Here is a 19,556-nt window from a genome sequence, read left to right on the forward strand (position 1 = left end):
CATTACGGTCGCTAAGTAATTTTCTTCCTCGCGTCGTACACAAACCGCAGGAACGCGTTAAGCGTCACGTCTCGTCCGTCGGGTCAATTAAAGAAGGATCTTCTCTTTTCTCGCGCCATTATTTCACATTGTACCGGAGTCACGCCCACGATGAGACGCAATTAGCCGCGGAATTTTATTCTCATTTTCCACGGATCACGGACCACGGACGTTATTTCCCCGCGGTGAGAGACCGTACAATTGACGTTCGCCGAGGCGCCGAGCACCGATATGAGCCGATGGATCACGTTACTCGAATCTACCGAACGTATCGCGGCTTTATTGCGGCTTGTGAGAAAAATTCTTCGATGCGCGATGGTTCGACCGGCGACCGGCGATTAGGTACGGCGAGAGAAAATTGCACGATTAGCCGATGGCTGTAAAGTATATGGTCGCAATTTATCCGCCCCTTTTTCTCGGATAATCTTACTTAATGGCCAACAAAAATGGCTCGTGCCTCTTGTACAGAATATTTCTAAATGAGTGTATATTCTCTGACGCCGCAAAGCGAGCTGGGATATTCTCGAAAGTGATCAAAAACTGAGTTGAAAAGATTGATACGGGATTAAGAATTTTTTTAAGTACCTAGATATTAAAAATACTTATATATTTTTTGAATTATATATGTCAAAGGAGTAATTAGTTTTTATCCCTAATAGAAAAACAGAAAGAGCCAAAAATATGTAATTAAAAAACTAATATCCTTAACTTTCTTTTGTAAAATATTTTTTTATTCGAGAATTTCTCAAATTATAATTAAAGTCTATATATGATTGTTTTCATCTTTTTGGGTGAAAGAAACAAGATATTATATAAGCATTGAAGATTGCAAAATATAACCATTAAAATTTAAATATTATATTATTTGTTATATTATCCAGATAAAATTTTTTAATTTTCCTGCGTAAATAAAATTAAACTTTTGTTTATCCTTTTCTTTCAAAAAAGGCATAGAAAGACAGAAAGTCCATTGTGTCTTTTCCGCGTGCTGATTTATAAGTTGCGTCGAAACTCGATCTCTCGATTTTGATACGAGTCACTTCGATTCTCGATTATAGTTAATGGTTATGCATTTGACAGTTGATGTGTAAGAAGGTTAGGTAAGGTTGATAAACATTTATCATAAATTGAGATTTGAGATATCTATATATACAGTGAGGTACAATATAATAAATTTATTTGAAGTTTTGCTAAATGTTGCAGACGATTGTACAAAAGAAGATGGCACCAAATGTCAAAACGGTGTCTGTCTGGATTCGATCTGTCACTGTAACGATGGGTTTGGAGGATGTAATTGTCAAGTTCCAGGTATGTGAAATTATGTTTATGTAGTTGTATATTACTATTTACCGTGAAATCTTATAGAATATTCATTTAATACATACATACATTTTCTACTACACCCAAACCGTTTGGATCAATGCAAGTACGTACTGCTGCGCTATGTTTTTCTACTCTCTTGAACTTATACACGTAAACAACAATCTAGGATAATTTATAATAATTTACAATAAAACTTAATTAAAAATTGTAGACGAGAACGAGTGTAAATATCGGCCCTGTGATATATTTGCCCACTGTACAAATACTCTTGGCAGCTTTCAATGTTCCTGCTTTCCCGGATACCGAGGCGATGGCTTTCATTGCGAGGGTAATTATTTCGTCGTGCGTCAAGCGCCTATTTCGTTGCTAACAGTATCGCATCGACAGATATCAACGAATGCGACGATCCAGCGATTGCCGGGCGTTGCGTCGAGAATGCCGAATGTTGCAATCTACCCTCAAACTTCTTGTGCAAGTGCAAATCCGGCTATATCGGCAACGGTGAGGTGCGCTGCGAGGACGTGAACGAGTGCGCGATACCAGGTGCGTGCGGCGACAATACCGCGTGTCACAACACACCCGGCAATTATACCTGCACGTGTCAAGACGGATTCACGGGAGACCCGTTCAACAGTGTGAGTACAACGGCGAGAACGGGGATGCAAAGTCAATTTTCTTTATCGTCGTAAATTTTTTTTCGGATATTTATATGATGATGGAGATATATTAATCTTAATAATCATCGTTCCTTACGATAATGGGCTCCTGGAAGATGCGGGCTAATTTTGAAATAACTGAAATAACAAATTCCGATTAACATTCAGATTAATAATTTTGATTGTAATATTGTGATAAACGACAATTTCGAATTTTAAATATTTATTTTATTTAAACTTTATTGCAAAGTTCTTAAAATATTCACGTGTATTTTAGTTTGTTTTTCTGTACATTTATATTTAAAAAATATAAGTTTTTGGGATAAATTTACATGTACACACAACATATGTGTAATATTAAATTAATATTTAAATGTTAATAAATTTAAGACCATGTTCAATTAGGAATACATAGTTATAAATTTATTTGTTAAATTTGTGAAATTTTTAAATCTGTCTAGTGTATCGATATTGACGAATGCAAATACGAGGGTGCTTGCGGAAGGGGTGCGTTATGCGTGAATGTACCAGGCGCGCATAAGTGCGAATGCCCTGACGGATACGACGGAAGCCCCGAAGAGGAGTGCAGAGATGTCGACGAATGCCTGAGGAGTCCTTGCGGACGTTCCGCTCTCTGCACGAATGTACATGGTAGTTTCCGGTGTTCTTGTCCCGATGGAATGGACGGTGATCCGATGACAGGTTGCAACGGTAAGTCTCGAGAATTTCCAATTATGATTGTAACTTATTACAATGTGATAGGTAAGGCTTTAAAATTCCTTATGGCGCAGGCGTAAGAAAACAGCTTAAATGTTATACATATATGTGTTATTAATTGTCATGCTTCTCAATAACGTAACATTGTTCATTATCACCGACATAACAATGGCATCTTAACAGAATCTTAATAAAGAGTTTATTTCTATTAAAATTCATCGGTGGAAACGTAAAATCCAGATTCCAATATTGACAGTATCATTGTACATGGATAGTATGCTATCTGTGTGTAACACATTTGTGATTGATAATTCGCTTGAACTCACAAATTTCCGTGGTGTCGCGCATCCGAGTCCACTAACTGACCGTCACCGGCAGATGTGAACGAGTGCGAGGAGAGCTCGCCCTGCGGTGCGGAGTCGGATTGCGTAAACACCGAGGGTAGTTTCGAGTGTAGATGCCACGCCGGCTACCGGATGGACTCTGCGCACGGTTGCATCGATGTGAACGAGTGCATCGGCGGAGATGCTTGTGCGGCCAATGCGAGGTGCATCAACGTCCCGGGCTCATATAAATGCATCTGTCCCCCGGGTTTCGTCGGTCAGGGACTAACCCGCTGCGAAAGTCAGTCATAGCCAAGCTTTCACGTAACGCTATTTGTCACACCGCATGCCATAATACTCATCCTGTGATTAACAATATTGATTAACAGACGTGAACGAATGCGAGCGCAATCCCTGCGGTGAGAACGCCGAGTGCATCGACACGATCGGCAGCTTCGTCTGCAGCTGCAAGGCGGATTACACCGGCGACCCTTTCAAGGAGTGCAGCGGTTAGCTTATCTTTTCTCCTGCGACGTATTCTGTTCGCGGGGATCTCTTAACCAGCGTGATCTCAATGAGTCGCGGTTCTGAAAGCGCAGGACATCGGAATGCACTATTCCATACTAATATGACTTTTATATATATTTATATTTGTCGTAATTTCCTCTCTAAACGTTCGTTTATGATTGGATTAGAAATTGGATATTTTTTGCACAAAAGTTACAACTGTATTTTCTTGGTCGAGTGTCAATTTCTCTTAGCCTGTGATACTCAAAAGGTTCTGCTTTTTTGAATTTTTGTCCTCGTAGGACTTTTCTGTTATAGCGGCATTGTTTTTTCTTTCTTAGACATCAACGAGTGCACGGTTTTGGAGAATCCTTGCGGTAAAAATGCGATCTGCAAGAACGAGGAGCCTGGTTACAACTGCCTCTGTCCGCCAGGGTACAGTGCTAGCCCCGGCTCGGCAGTCGCATGCGATCAGGTAATAATTCAATAACCCCGTTGCGTTCCGTCTCGAGTCACCTCATACATACGTATGTGGACAAGATCTTTCACGCGAGAGATGCCCCGAGACAAATATTTCAAAAGGAGACTCGCTCCTTTGATCGGTCCGCAGAGTTTCTTTCTACGAAGGCGACGAATAAAAGAAAGTAAACGAAACGAATGTGGCATCGCGCACAAAACAAGATAAACGCGAACCGGTTTTACATAGTTTACCTCTTTTCTAAACTATTTTCGTCTGCTTATTTTGTAAAGTCACAAAGCTGACTCATAGCTCCATTTATTATGAAAGCACGCTTTTTATTCGCACGTCTAAAAGATAACCGTATATATAATACAGACGGACGAGACCGGTTTTCGTTTCCAAGTACAATGTCTCCGAACGCGACAAGCGAATTATGGATGCGAAGTGATAAAGTGTCATTCTATCGCATCGTTTTCAGACGGACGTGACGACTCTCTGCAAATCGAATTTTGATTGCGTCAACAATGCCGAGTGCATCGAGGGACAGTGCTTCTGCAAGGATGGCTTCAAGGCTGTCGGTGCTGAATGCGCGGATCTGGACGAATGCCTTACTAATCCTTGTGGGCTAGCGTCGATCTGCACGAACACTAGAGGAAGCTATCATTGCGAGTGCGAGTCTGGATTTGTTGGCACTCCACCCCATATACCGTGTAAAGGTAATCTTATATAGTATAATTATATATTTCTCTTTTTCAATGATATCATATACATTACATATACATATATATCGCGGAAAAAAGATATAAGAAAATTGTTGGAGTTGTAGAGATAGGGGAGAAAGATTGTAAAGTGTTTGCGAGCACGAGAACGAGGGCGTCGCAAGGTTTTGCAGAAAATAAGAAAGGAAATCAACACAGTCTCGAGTAACTCTATAGGTTTTTAATTTAAAGTCAAAAATAAAATATGTACAGTATTTACAGATTTCGACCCAGCATGGTTATATTCATTGCGAGTTCCGGAAACACGGTTCGAACGCGAAAATGTATTTGCTGATATCTCCGATCGAGTTAAGCGAGGATCTATAATCGAGTCGCACATTGCAAAAACGGAGGCGCGAAGGCTCGGGGTTTTATTTCCTCGGTTTTCGAAAAAATTCCAGATTTTATGCCCCTTGTAATAAGTAATTAAGCCATTGCAATGAGGCGATCAGCTAACAGGCGAACAGAAACTCAGCTATTTTGATTTGAAGAGTTTTTTTTTAACGGAGGAGAAACATTGCATAGGTTTTCTCGGTTCTCGGGGAAGGGCTGGGAGATATGTCGGATTCTTACTAAACCCCTCCGGATGTCCATCTCCGGCGCGAGCTGGGAACGCCTGAGAATCACATCAGCATTCCTTCCGGGCGCCCCTTGTCTCACGTTCTGCTGATGACAAACGCGTCAGCGGTTGATCAGTTGATATTGTCGACTGGTTCTTCCTTTGTTTCGTGCGTTTTTCTACTAGCGATACTTGATATAAAGGAGAGCACTTGTCAACGGCTGAGCGGTGAAAAGTCAGAAAAAGCGACCGAAAATAGACGTGATTCTTCGAAACAAAACAGCCGCTTATAACTATTAGAGCGCTAGAAATATTTAACAATTATTTCTGCTTAATTTCCAACATAAAGAGAAAATAATAATTTTTATGGAATAAAAAGTTATAGTTTGTCATCATTTTTATTATTTTGCAGCACCATGCGATGAAGTATTAACTTGCGGCGAAGAGAAAAGAATAATTCTTATGGAATAAAAAGTTATAGGTTGTCATCATTTTTATTATTTTGCAGCACCATGCGATGAGGTAACTTGCGGCGAACATGCCTTCTGCAAGGCCGACGGTCACGAAGCTTATTGCATTTGCGAAGATGGCTGGACCTTCAATCCGAACGATATAGCGGCTGGATGTGTCGGTAAGCAAACAGATATTTTTTTAACGAATCGAAATATTCGATAATTATTCTTTAACGTGTACAGAAGGTTTTCACTTATGCGAGTGAATTTTTTAATGCGATTTTCTTTACTTAGATATAAACGAATGCGATGCGATAAATGGACCTTCCGGAAGATGTGGCAGAAATGCCATTTGTACGAATACACCTGGTGGTTTTAGTTGCCAATGTAAACTCGGATACTCAGGAAATGCTTTCAAACAATGTATAGGTAAAATTTGCGCAAGATGAATTATTAATTAATGACATTTTGCAAAAATTTATTTGTTTGTATTATTGACATAAATTATTAATATATTTACGAATATATTTATTTATATAAATTATTAATTTAGTAATACTTTTTTACTTTTGTACTTTCTTGTACTTAATTTGTTTTCGTACTTATATTACTTTTGTACTTACTTATATTTTTTAAAATAAATGCAGATATTGACGAATGTACCAAATCCGACGTTTGCGGGCATGGAGCAACATGTACCAATACTGAAGGCTCTTACGCCTGCACTTGTCCGGAAGAAACCATACCGGATCCCGATCCTTACATTAAGTGTGTTGGCATAGTCAGATGCGAAGTTGACGACGATTGCCCAGGAAACGCTATTTGTGATCCACAAAAGAGATGCTTGTGTCCCGAGCCCAATGTCGGAAATGATTGCAGACGTATGTGATATGATATATTCTGCTTCAGAATAAATGAGATTAGAAGATTTTATATCAAATATTAAAGATTTATCTTTGTGAATAAAATATCTTTAATGCACAATTTGTTTCATCAGATCCGTGTGAAGACCTGTCTTGCGGACCGAATGCGCACTGCATGCTCTTGAACGACGTAGCGACGTGCCTTTGTAGCAACGGCTACAGCGGAAAGCCTGGTGTAAAGGACGGTTGCCGAGACATCGACGAGTGCGCGATAAACCCGTGTCCTCCGGGCGCAATTTGCAACAACGAGCCTGGTTCCTTTTCGTGTCAGTGTCCGAACGGCATGAGGGGCGATCCTTACAGCGGCGGTTGCCAGGAATCTAAAACGCCTCATGTGTGCGGTCCTAGTGCGCCCTGCCCCGCTGGAGAACAGTGCGTTAAGGATGAATTCGTAGGCAGCAGCGTGTGCATCTGTCAACGCGGTTACACGCGCGACTATGAAACCGGTAAATGCAGGGACATTAACGAGTGCATGGAGCTCAGAGAAAAGCCCGCCTGCGGTGTCAACGCAATTTGTAAGAATCTCCCTGGCAGCTACGAGTGCCAGTGTCCGCCAGGCTTTAATGGAAACCCCTTCTCGCTTTGCGAAGGTAAGACTCTTGATTTATAATTTTTAATATTTTAATTATTACTATCATCAAAAACATGCGTCAGTCATTAAACATTTTTACTGGAAAAATTACAGAATGCAACAGCATAGAATGTCAATGTCAACCGCCATACAAGATTGTCAATGGTAAATGCATGCTGGCCGGATGCTCGAAGGGCGAAAAGTGCCCTAGTGGTGCCGAGTGCATAACGATTGCCGGTGGTGTCAGTTATTGCGCCTGTCCTAAAGGATACACGACCAAGTCTGATGGCTCCTGCGAAGGTATGACAAAGATTATTTCAAGAGAAATTTTATTTTTGTTGCAAATTTATTTAACGATAATTACAAAGAAAATCAGACATAACTGATTAATTGACAATTATTAATTCGTATGCAGATATAAATGAGTGCATTGTGGGTCACCAAGTCTGCGGTTACGGTGCCGAGTGCATCAACCTACCAGGTTCTCATCAGTGCGTGTGCCCGCACGGATACGGCGGCGATCCGTACAACGGGCTCTGCTCCCCGGCGCAGAAGAGATGTACCAACGACAACGAATGTAAGGCCAACGAGAAGTGCGTGCAGCCTGGAGAGTGTGTATGCCCACCGCCATTCTACACGGATCCTTTAGAAGGAAATCTTTGCAAGAGTAAGTCTACGAATTTTAAATTTACTCGTACCTTACCGTCGCAGCTCGTATTATACAATCCCATAATGTTTTCTTCACTTGATTATCATTAAATTTTATAATTGCAGATCCTTGTGATCGTTTCCCGTGCGGTATCAATGCGAAGTGCACACCGAGCGATCCGCCGCGATGCATGTGCGAGGCTGGCTTCGAGGGTGATCCACAGCATGGGTGTATCGACGTGAACGAATGTGCGAATAATCCTTGCGGACACGGCGCATATTGCATTAACACGAAGGGAGATCACACGTGCGAGTGTCCCAAAGGTATGATTGGTGATCCTTACGGTCTTGGCTGTACTGGAGTCGCGACCGGCAAGAGTGAGTGCTCGTCAAACGACGATTGCGAGAATTACTTAGCATGCGTCCAAGGAAGTTGCGTCAACCCCTGCGACAACGTACCCTGCGGTCCTAACGCATACTGCGAGCCCGATAAACATGCGGCATGGTGCAGATGCGTGATCGGATTCACGGAAGGCAAGAATAACGAATGTGTCTCACGTGAGTGCAAATTTTATAAATAATCTAATTATAAGTCTAGATAATTTCATATTGAACATCATTTTTTAATTAGACTATATAAAAAATGATATAAAATAAATTTTTATTTTAAATATATTTGAAAATTTCTCAAAAGAAAAATTATTGCGTATTATACAGAATAAATGATCTATTCAAATTTGAAAGAAAATTGATAGTTATATATATTTATAATACAAGTGCAATTTCAGTTTTTATATAATACTTTTAGTCGGTACGTCATCAATTTATCGTACAAATCCTCGCTACGATTTTTTTAAATGTATATGCGAAATAAAACTTTGTTTCGATTTCAGAATGCGATGGTTTTGTTTGCGGCACCGGAGCTCAATGTATCGTTAGCTACGACGGGCCGACTTGTAAGTGCATCGAAGGTTTCATGGGCAATCCTTTCCCTGGTGGACAGTGCGTTCCGGATGTTTGTTCTCCTGAAATTCCATGCGCCGACCCCAGCGTATGCATCAGCGGACGTTGCAAACGGCGTTGCGAAGGAGTGATTTGCGGCATTGGAGCCATGTGCGATCCTTTAACGAATAAATGCGTATGCAACTCTTACTTTGTCGGCAACCCTGATCTGCTCTGTATGCCACGTAAGTATTATAAATATAACGCGGTATATGTACATATAATGTGTAAAAAAAGGAGTTAATGATTTATTCTATTTCGTAAATGGTCCTCTGCATGAAAAAAAAACAATATTTAATAGTTAAGTAATATATCCTCCCGTATTAAATAAATTTTTCTCCGTAGCCGTTCAACCACCACACTGCGATCCATTCTGCGGGAGAAATGCGCACTGCGAGTACGGTCTTCAAGAATCGAAATGTGTCTGTAATCCGGGTACCAGCGGGAATCCTTATCATGGCTGCGGCGTTCAAGAAAAGTCCGATTGTTCTACTGCGGTGTGCGGAAAAGATGCGCATTGCAACGCGGGTCCGAACGCCGTCGAGTGTCTCTGTCCATCTGGCTTCGCTGGCAATCCATACATTCAATGTTTCGGTTAGTTTCTATTAATTTCAGCTCTTTCATGCTCTCATTTAATTTGCATTAAATTCTTTTTCTTTAATAATGGTTTGCGACATGACAATGTATGCGATATTTTTCGAGAATAGGGGCTCTTGTCTCGAACTCTCGGGCGATCAGCTGATGACAAACGCGTCAGCGGTCGATCAGCTGTTATTGTCGTCATCAGCTGTTATCGACCGGCTCTTTGTCACGTGCATTTTTCTATTCACGATGCTCGAGATTCGAGACGAAGGAGAGCACCTAGCGACGGTGGAATGTCGAAAAATAGACGCAATTTCTCAAAACAAAACAGCCGCATAAAATTACGACTAGTGTTAGAAAATATTTAACAATTATTTTTGCTTGATTCCTACAAATAAAGTTAGCAGTTTTCTGTCACTAAAATATAGAACGTGATATATTTAAATATATCAGATTAAAATATATAAAAAACAATCGATTTTTTTGTATAACATATTAACATTGTTTGCGGCAAGTATAAATTGTGATCAATATAAAATTATATGCGAATGTATGTTTCTATTTCTTTATTAGACATCAATGAGTGCAACGGAAATGCATGCGGCAGCAACGCGGTGTGTATCAATACCCTCGGGAGCTACGACTGTCGTTGCAAGGACGGCTTCTTCGGCAATCCGTTTGTCGGATGTCAGCAAGTGCAAGTGGGACCATGCGCCGATCCTTCGACCTGCGTTTGCAGCAACACTGTACCATGCCCCTTCGATTACACCTGCGTCAATCACAAGTGCATAAATCAGTGCAGCGACATAAAATGTGGCCCTAGATCCGTCTGTCAGAACGGAGTGTGTATATGTCCGCCCGGTTACAGCGGCAATCCCAACGACCTGCACAAAGGTTGCCACTTGCACCATCATTGCTCGAACGACCTCGATTGCGAGCCGCAGGAGATTTGTTTCCAGATCGGCAAAGGCGTCCGCAAGTGCGTGGACGCGTGCAGCAAACTGCAATGCGGACCTAACGCGCTGTGCGTCACGCAGAATCATGTGTCCTCATGTTTGTGCATTGACGGTTATCAGGGCAATCCGAGCAATCTGGTCGAGGGTTGCCAGCCATCCAAGTCCGTGATACCCGGATGTGCACACGACTCGGATTGTCCGCCGGGTTCCTTCTGCATCGTCCTGGACGGCGGGGTGCGCGACTGCGTGAATCCCTGCAGCAAGGTGGTGTGCGGCGCCTATCAGAAGTGCGAGCCCGACGTCGTACCTGGTCACGCCACTTGCAAATGTCAGGACGGCTACGAATGGAATCCGGTACTGTCGTCCTGCGAGAAACCGTCAGTGCCCGACTGCATAAGCGACGACGACTGCCACTCGAGCGAGGGCTGCAGACCGGACGCGCTCGGCGTGTTGAAGTGCATGTCGCTTTGCGACGGTTTCACCTGTACCGCGAATTCCCGCTGCGTGACGGAGAACCACCACGGCAGTTGCGAGTGTCTACCGGGTTACACCGGCAATCCGAATGATCGTCGAGGCTGCCACAGTCCGCGGGAGAACCGTTGCTCCACCGACAGCGAGTGCGCGGAGGATCAGACGTGTCGCGGTACCCCGGACGGTCCGCTCGCTTGTCAATTGGTCTGCGACTTCGTCACGTGCGGTCCCAACGCGCTCTGCGTCGTCAATAATCATGTGGCGAATTGCGAGTGTCCGCCCGGGCAATACGCCGGCGATCCGAACGACGCGACGTCCGGATGCCGTGCGGTGCCCTGCGTCTACAACATCGATTGTCCGCCGGCCCAGCTCTGCAACCGACTCACGCACACCTGCTACGACGCCTGCGACGAGAACGCGTGCGGTGTGAATGCGGTTTGCATCGCGGACGATCACAAGGCGATCTGTCAGTGCCCGCCTGGGCTCCGCCCGAACCCGGTGCCCGACGTCGAGTGCGTCGCCGTGGAGGCATGCCATCCGGACTCCTGCCATCCTACAGCGCTCTGCGTCGTCGGTCCAACGAATAATCCAGTATGCAAGTGCCCGCCGAATCACGTGGGTGATCCTTACGTGAACGGCTGCCAGCCGGAGGGACATTGCTCCGGTCCCAAGGATTGTCCGGTGCATTCCGTTTGCCACGAGCACCGCTGCGTCAATCCGTGCGAGAACGCCTGTGGTCCCAATGCGCTCTGTGAAATCGTCAACGGTCAACCGAGCTGCAGGTGTATCCAGAAATTCGTGCCGTCCTCGAGAGGTCCGGAATACGGCTGTGTACGCGGTACTAATTACTGCGCGGTGGACGCCGACTGCGTGGGCAGCGTCTGTCTCGATGGACAATGCAGAGGTAACATATCTGATGTTTTTTCCCCGATGGAAAAATGTCTCAGCATTTTTTACATTATCAATCAGAATTTCTATGAAATTTTTAAGACTGAATTTATAAAGTTTTTTCTCAGATTTTCTAAATAGGATTTGGAACATTTTTCAGAAAAACTCAGACAAAATAGTGAAATATTTCAGATTTTTCCCATCAACACACATCTTTGTAGAAATCTGAATAAATATGAAAAACGGCGCAATTTATCAGAAATCTTCATACATACATTTGTATAATATTGAACTATTTCGAAAATCCTTATTCAATTATTTCTAAAAGTATCTGAGAAAAAAAAATTTGACATATTTTTTAAATAGAATTTTCCATAAATCTAAAATATGAGAAACTCTTAGAAAAATTTTTTGCCAGGATTATCACAATTAATGTATGGTAGCATCGAATTTCGAATATTTTATTACATTGAAAAACTTCAAATTGTGAAACGGATGATCTCTGCTGTTTCAGCTGTGTGTCGTTCAGTCGCTGATTGCTCGGATGGAGAGAAATGTATTAATAACAAGTGTATGGTATCATGCATTGGGCATTCTCAATGCCTAGTGGATCAGGCGTGTGTCAGTGGAGGCTGCATCCTCGGCTGCCGCAGTAATAAAAACTGTCCGACTACTGAATCGTGTATCAACAACAAGTGTCAAGGTATATGTCACGAGTCACGTTATATATAACTTTGACTCTCACTTATACGAAATAAATCCTTTGTATACGTGTATGCAAATTAAGCATTAATATATGAAGGGTACCGGGGAAAAACGATCAATGTCCATCCGGAGTATCGAGAAAAAACGCAATTTTAAGTTTCAAGACATCTGATAGTTTACGTTGTAATTCTTACAATTCTAATTGTAATTGTTCTCAATCAAAACAGATAAGAATCATGAAAAATTTTTTGGAAATATTACAAGATAGCATATAATGTATGCAACGCCATAGTTCTTGTGAGTGAAGGAATAAATTCGTGTTTTTAGATCCTTGCGGTAGAAAAGACGTGTGTGGACCAAACGCGATCTGCAGTTGCTCGAATCATGCGGTCGCGTGCACGTGTCCTCTCGGTTTTCACGGTAATCCTACCCCGGAGCAAGGCTGTGTCCGAGTGCCAAACGTGTGTCAAATTTCGCAAGATTGTCCCAGCCAGCATCTGTGCGTCTCGGGATTATGCCAATGTCAGTGCTCGGAACAGAACAATTGCGCGCAGGGCGAGCGTTGCAAGAACGGTATTTGCGTGAAGATATGTTACGGCGATAGCAATTGTCTGCCCGGCGAATTGTGTATTGATGGCGGGTGCGAGGCAGGCTGCACTTCGGATGTTGGCTGCAAACGCGACGAAGTGTGCGTTAACAGCAAGTGCAGGTATTGCCTTTTTAATCCAGACTTACTTTATCGAATTATTCGTATATTGTGTCTCTATTTTTTGAATGTCTATAGTCCATGACATAACTTATCTCGAGAGATTTGTGACATTTAATTTATTTTTTCAGATGTAGCCACGGATTTATTGCCGGTCCTGAACATTGCCTGGATATCAACGAGTGCGAAGATCAACCGTGTCATCCGAGTGCTGAGTGCATTAATCTCCATGGATCTTACCGTTGCACGTGTCCTTCAGGTACCGCGGGCGACCCTCTAGGATCAGGTTGCGTGCTGCCGCATCAGTGCACCACGCACAGGGACTGTTTTGATACGCAGGCCTGCGTTCAACACAACTGTTCGGATCCGTGCTCTTTAATTGACTGCGGCTTAAATACTATTTGCACTGTTCTGGATCACGCAGCTGGTTGCCAATGCCAACCTGGTTACATCGGCGATGCCTCAGGGTGCTTCAAAGTAGAGTGTCTTTCTAACAGCGACTGCCCAACGGATAAATATTGCAACCGGGAGACCAACAAATGCAGCAGTAAGTTATACGCTTACATTGATATCGTGTTTGCGTTTGATACTTTAATGTTTTAGTAAAAAGAAACTAATCTTCGGGAAAAAAACGATTATACGATCTTTTAAATCTGTTTTTACTTGTTTTATCAGGTCCTTGCAATCAAGTAAACTGCGGATATGGTAATTGCGCAGCCGTCGATCATGTCAGCGTATGTAAATGTTATCCTGGCTTCGTCCTCGTCGGCGATATCTGTGCTGATGTTAATGAATGTTTGCAAAATCCTTGCCATCCCTCAGCTATGTGAGTGAAATTTATAATTACAGCTGATTATGTATAAGCTTACAATTCATAAGTTTTTTTTTAAAATAAAACATTTAAAAATTGTGTAGATGTCAAAACGCGGAAGGATCGTTCGCCTGTGTTTGCCCACATGGTTTAGTAGGAGATCCATTCAAAACTGGTTGCAAGCAACCCGGTGATTGCTTCACAGATTCAGATTGTCCAAATTCAGCCGCCTGCATCGACAACAGATGTAACAATCCGTGTGACGCACCGGGAATTTGCGGTAGAAATGCAGAATGTCTCGCACGTGATCACGTTCCGATCTGTAGGTGTCCCGGACAAACTACGGGAAATGCGGCAGTGAGTATTAAATTTGAGTCTTAAATTCTCTAAAGTGTTTGACATTATTATAATAATTTGCTCACTATAATCCATTATAATTGATAACGATATTTTGATCTTTTTGGAGTATTTCTATAGCTAATTGATTTTTTATTTTATTTTGTTTGATTCTTATTTATTTTTTCTATTTGTTCTAGACGGAATGTATTCATCTGGAGTGCAATTATCACAGCGACTGCAGTCCATCAGATGCGTGCTTCGATCACAAGTGCGTCGATCCTTGCTCTCTTTCGAACGTTTGCGGACATGGTGCTGACTGTTCGTCGCTCAATCACAGCGCGGTATGCACCTGTCAACCTGGTGGCACAGGTGATCCGAATCTTGGGTGCACTCCGCTTCAATATTGCAAGAGCGATTCACAATGTGCGACCGGTTCAGTGTGCAACGGAGGAATATGCACAGGTAAGTTAATATCGGATAATTACAAAAGTAGAAAAATTAATTTGTAAATAATATAATTTATAAATCTACAATTTTTATATACAATGTAATTATTACAACTTGCAGCACTCTGTGGAAGTACAAGAGATTGCATCGGCGACCAACTCTGTATCAATGGTCTTTGTCAACCCACCTGCAGAAGTAATTCTAGCTGTCCGGAATATCAATACTGCCATAATAACATATGTGTTCAAGAATTACGTTGTACGTCGGACAACGACTGCTCGTACGACGAAAAATGCATTAAGAATAATATTGGACAGGTAATTTTATGTTTTATTAGGTACCAAATTTTAAATTGTAAATAACGATATCTTTTTATCGATTGTATCAGAGCGACAATATATAACGTTTTCTTTTTTTCATATCTCTGTGTCAATCTCTCTCAAGGCGGAGTGTCGCAGAGCTTGCGACGTGATACTCTGCGGCCGTAACGCCGAATGCAAAGCTGATAATCACGCTGCGACGTGTTCTTGTAACCATGGCTTCTTCGGAAACGCTAAAGATGACAAGATTGGCTGTCAACCTATCGAATGTGAGGTCAACGATGACTGTACACAGGAAAAGATCTGCGATTATCACAGATGTAGAATCGCTTGTCTCGCGCACAATCCTTGTGGCGTGAACGCCATTTGCACAACGGAGAACCATGTCCAAGTAATAATTTCGTTGCTTTGTACTAAAAGTTTTTTTTTTGGCAGCGATCTTTACGATAATGTGTTTTATGGCGTAGGTTTGCACCTGCCAACCCGGATACACGGGAGAACCCACTCGTGCTTGCAAGCTGATAGATTACTGCGCGAACGCACCCTGCGCACCGGGCGCATTGTGCGAAAACACACGAGGGCATTTCAAGTGTCATTGTCAACCCGGCACGGTCGGAGATCCTTATAATAGCGGTTGTCAACTGCCAGTAGAATGCCTGCAGGATGCGGATTGTCCGCTAACTGCCAAATGTGTCGACATCAACAACGTACCAAAATGTTTCGGTACGTGTGTTAAGCTTGCCAAGTTTTTGCTTCTTAAATTTTATTAAATTTTATTATTTTTTAAATATACTATATCTAATATATATATATATGTTTGCCCATGTGTGTGTGTGATTTAAAAAAGTGTATATTTTTTTATTACATATTTACTATATTTAATCTTTTTATTTCAGATACTTGCGCACGTATCCGGTGTGGTCCAAATGCAGACTGTGTCGCGAGCAATCATGCCGCGAGCTGCCAGTGTCGTGCCGATTACGAAGGCGATCCTAATAATCTGAGTGTGGGATGTCGTCCGAGACCAGTGGTCTGCTCGTCACAAGCCGACTGTTCGGTCAATACTTATTGTTACGAAGGCATTTGTCGACGTGAGTAAATAATTATTGAATTTTAATCAACGTTTCCGTATGGCTTCAATCAGAGTATCTATGTGAAAAGCAATTCTTCTATTGTTATATTGAATAATGTAAGTAATATTATTTCAGCATCTTGTCAATCGGAGGAGGAATGTAACTTGTCCGACGTTTGCTTGAACGGGCAATGCTTAGATCCATGCGATGTAAGAGGAGCTTGCGGCATAAACGCCGAATGCAAAGTCAGAAGTCACATTAAACAGTGTAGCTGTCCACCAGGCTTCACCGGCAACTCCGAAGTAGAATGTGTTAGACGTAAGTATACGAATAATTTCACAACATTTGAACATCTTCTGATTAATATCTTATTGCAAATTCTGTAAAATGCTCATTATTTGCAGTGCCAGTGTCTTGTCTCGGAAGCGGGGACTGCATAGGAGGCAACACCTGTCGTGAGAACGTTTGCTTGCCGATTTGCACCGTCGACGACGATTGCGCATTGAATGAGAAGTGCATTCGTGGCAATTGCTTGCTGACTTGCCGGCTGGACAACGACTGCTTCCTGGGTCATATTTGTTTGAACAACATGTGCTCGTTCGGCTGTCGTGCCGACGAGGATTGCAACGCGAATGAGGCTTGCTTAGGGAACAAGTGCGTGAACCCGTGCGAAGCTACGCCGTGCGGACCGAACGCCAAGTGCACTGTCTTCAATCAGCGTGCCACGTGTTCGTGCTCTACCGGTTTTATACCAAATCCGACCGCCAAGGTCGCGTGTCTGAGAACGCCGGGTTCGGTCTGTCAGGCCAATCGGGACTGCGCCGTGGGCACGGTTTGCATCGCTGGCGTTTGCACACCTGTCTGCTCGTCCAACGCGAATTGTTTGAGCAACGAGAGATGCGACAGCTCCGGCATTTGCAAGTCACTTTGCAGACGGGACGAGGATTGCAGAAGTGGTGAGATTTGCGAGGGGCTGGTGTGCGTTTCCGGTTGCCGGGCGGACATTGAATGCCAGGATAGTTACGCGTGTATAAATAACCAGTGTTTAGGTGGGTTCCATCGGTATTTTTATATCTTTATTGTTAGTAATTCTGTCATGTTGAATTTACTTTTGCTTGTCTGCATCTTATTTTTCTTGGTAAATATAATGTTTCCTATTATTAATCTTTATTATTATATTTTCAATTATTCTTTGCTTGCAGATCCGTGCTCGTTGACCGGTGCCTGCGGTGTAAACGCCAAGTGTACAACCGTCAATCACCAAAAAATATGCACGTGTCCATCACCTTTGGTGGGAGATGCTCGTATTGGATGCAAGCAGACATTCCTCCCCTGCTCATCTGAACTCGAATGTTTACCGGGACAAACGTGTTACGGCAGATCGTGCTATTCCACGTGCAAAAGGTGAGAATACGTGACTAAACTAACTGCATAAAATTATCATTGTGTTTCGATGCGAAATAATTATATCTTTTCAGCGATGCGAATTGCTTGAACGACGAACGGTGCGACGGCGGCATTTGTAAAACGATATGCAACAGCGATGACCATTGCGTCGCGAATCAAATATGCCGCAATCGCATGTGTGATATTGGGTGCCGCAGTGATAACACGTGTCCGGGCGACGAATCTTGTATCAACAATCAATGCAGAAGTAAGTTTCACGTATGAGATATTGCATACGTTAGATTTCAAATATGCCTATCTCGGTCGAGCAAAGTAATGTAACTGCATTGTGATTTTCAGGTCCATGCGACGGTGGCAAGGCGTGCGGAGAATGCGCTGGCTGTCGCGTAGTCAATCACGTGGCTCAATGTAGTTGTCCCGCAAATTATTATGGTAACGCATTGATCAGTTGCGCCAAGACCATGATTCCCTGCGACGGCTCGTGCGAGTGCGACGAAATTGGTTTCTGTACCACTAGCTGCCACCATCAGAACGATTGTTCTTGCGGCGAGGTCTGTCATAGTGGCAAGTGTCGCATCAAGTGCGATATCAACAACGCATGTCCAAAGGTGAAATTTGATAAATTCGAGAAATTTGAGACATTTTTTTTTAACTAATGCTGACATCGTGAAGTTTTTAATCTTAAAATTTTCACGTTTTACTAAATTCAGGGCTACGTATGTGATGGAGGTTTGTGCCTCGTCGGCTGTCGCACCCACTCTGACTGCCCGTCATCATTGTCGTGCACAAATGGTCAGTGCGAGAATCCATGTTCCGCCCATGGATCGCCTTGCGGAATAAATGCACTCTGCCGCGTCTCGAGTCATCGTGCGGTGTGCTTATGTCCAGAGGGCTACCAGGGTGAGCCGAGTCAAGAGTGCTACCAGCTGGAGTGCCATCATGACGACGATTGCGAGTTGAACAAACATTGCAGCGAATACGGGGTTTGCACAAATCCATGTTTGCAGCACGGCGTCTGTGGCTTCAATGCACAGTGCCGCGTGATCAACAGGAAAGCACAGTGCTCTTGCCCGCCGGGACATTTTGGCAATCCGAAGATCAACTGCAAGAAAGGCAAGTCCATTATATTTGTTACAGAAATTATACTTGTGAACAAAAGAATAATTTTTTAACACGCGCGTTCTTTGCATTCCTTAATCATTCTCAGGCGGTGACGAATGTCTGCGAAGACCTTGCGGCGTTAACGCTAAATGCCGAGAAACTCTGAATGGTTTCGAATGCACGTGCGATCCGGGATGTCACGGTGATCCGCATCAGGTGTGTCTCTGCGATGGTGATCTTTGCAAGGACACTCGTTGCGGCATCAATGCAGCCTGTCGAATTTACAAGAATCAGCCGCAGTGTTATTGCCCACCGAATAATCCATCGGGCGATCCAATGCACGCATGTACGTCTTACTTTTACTGGATTTAAAGCTTACGTTAATAGAAAAAATAACAATACTAGCTGCCTACAAAGTAAATTGGAGAAATTTTTCTACAATATCATTATTAAAACGAATAAATAAATAAATAAAAAGTATATAACAAAATATGACTACTCGATATCTTAAAAATATCGATCTTAATATCGTGGCGAGACAACAAATATTCGTTATTTATTCCTTTGGTTGGTATTGTCATTAATGATTTGTTGATACAGGTAGTTCAGATAGAGATTTAGGAGACTGTCGAACAAATGGATGCGGAAAGAATGCCGAGTGCATTAGGGATGGAGCTATATTTGTCTGTCGGTGTCCACCAGGTACAAGCGGCTCGCCAGATATCGAGTGCACAACAGGTAGGAAAATACAGCCTACTAACTTTTTAACCGAGTTTAACCGGTTGATTAATTATATGTACAGCATTTGTGAC

The 19,556-nt window shown here is 42.9% G+C and overlaps 1 protein-coding gene across 2 annotated transcripts in view; it reads left to right on the top strand.

Annotated features, from left to right (window-relative positions):
- Nucleotides 1-19,556, top strand: part of Dpy (fibrillin-like protein dumpy) — an 82,644-nt gene that overhangs the window by 24,874 nt on the left and 38,214 nt on the right. The window contains exons 4-39 of one of the 2 annotated variants that reach the window (XM_077412319.1): nt 1,243-1,347; nt 1,574-1,690; nt 1,750-1,997; nt 2,480-2,729; nt 3,114-3,359; nt 3,448-3,567; nt 3,907-4,040; nt 4,504-4,741; nt 5,851-5,973; nt 6,089-6,223; nt 6,442-6,675; nt 6,792-7,307; nt 7,403-7,588; nt 7,704-7,955; nt 8,063-8,494; nt 8,830-9,123; nt 9,284-9,532; nt 10,094-11,851; nt 12,350-12,538; nt 12,868-13,249; nt 13,378-13,793; nt 13,922-14,072; nt 14,162-14,414; nt 14,594-14,858; nt 14,964-15,160; nt 15,288-15,554; nt 15,631-15,886; nt 16,060-16,254; nt 16,372-16,554; nt 16,641-17,285; nt 17,439-17,640; nt 17,715-17,890; nt 17,983-18,251; nt 18,354-18,756; nt 18,851-19,090; nt 19,345-19,482. In XM_077412319.1, the coding sequence (XP_077268445.1) occupies nt 1,243-1,347; nt 1,574-1,690; nt 1,750-1,997; nt 2,480-2,729; nt 3,114-3,359; nt 3,448-3,567; nt 3,907-4,040; nt 4,504-4,741; nt 5,851-5,973; nt 6,089-6,223; nt 6,442-6,675; nt 6,792-7,307; nt 7,403-7,588; nt 7,704-7,955; nt 8,063-8,494; nt 8,830-9,123; nt 9,284-9,532; nt 10,094-11,851; nt 12,350-12,538; nt 12,868-13,249; nt 13,378-13,793; nt 13,922-14,072; nt 14,162-14,414; nt 14,594-14,858; nt 14,964-15,160; nt 15,288-15,554; nt 15,631-15,886; nt 16,060-16,254; nt 16,372-16,554; nt 16,641-17,285; nt 17,439-17,640; nt 17,715-17,890; nt 17,983-18,251; nt 18,354-18,756; nt 18,851-19,090; nt 19,345-19,482 (10,464 nt within the window). Of the gene's footprint in view, nt 1-1,242; nt 1,348-1,573; nt 1,691-1,749; nt 1,998-2,479; nt 2,730-3,113; nt 3,360-3,447; nt 3,568-3,906; nt 4,041-4,503; nt 4,742-5,850; nt 5,974-6,088; nt 6,224-6,441; nt 6,676-6,791; nt 7,308-7,402; nt 7,589-7,703; nt 7,956-8,062; nt 8,495-8,829; nt 9,124-9,283; nt 9,533-10,093; nt 11,852-12,349; nt 12,539-12,867; nt 13,250-13,377; nt 13,794-13,921; nt 14,073-14,161; nt 14,415-14,593; nt 14,859-14,963; nt 15,161-15,287; nt 15,555-15,630; nt 15,887-16,059; nt 16,255-16,371; nt 16,555-16,640; nt 17,641-17,714; nt 17,891-17,982; nt 18,252-18,353; nt 18,757-18,850; nt 19,091-19,344; nt 19,483-19,556 lie in introns of both variants that reach the window. The other variant, XM_077412320.1, reaches the window with a different exon arrangement.

The sequence above is a fragment of the Temnothorax americanus genome, unplaced genomic scaffold (genome assembly GCF_048541705.1).
Source record: "Temnothorax americanus isolate GAGA-0224 unplaced genomic scaffold, ASM4854170v1 Scaffold3, whole genome shotgun sequence".
NCBI lineage: Eukaryota > Metazoa > Arthropoda > Insecta > Hymenoptera > Formicidae > Temnothorax > Temnothorax americanus.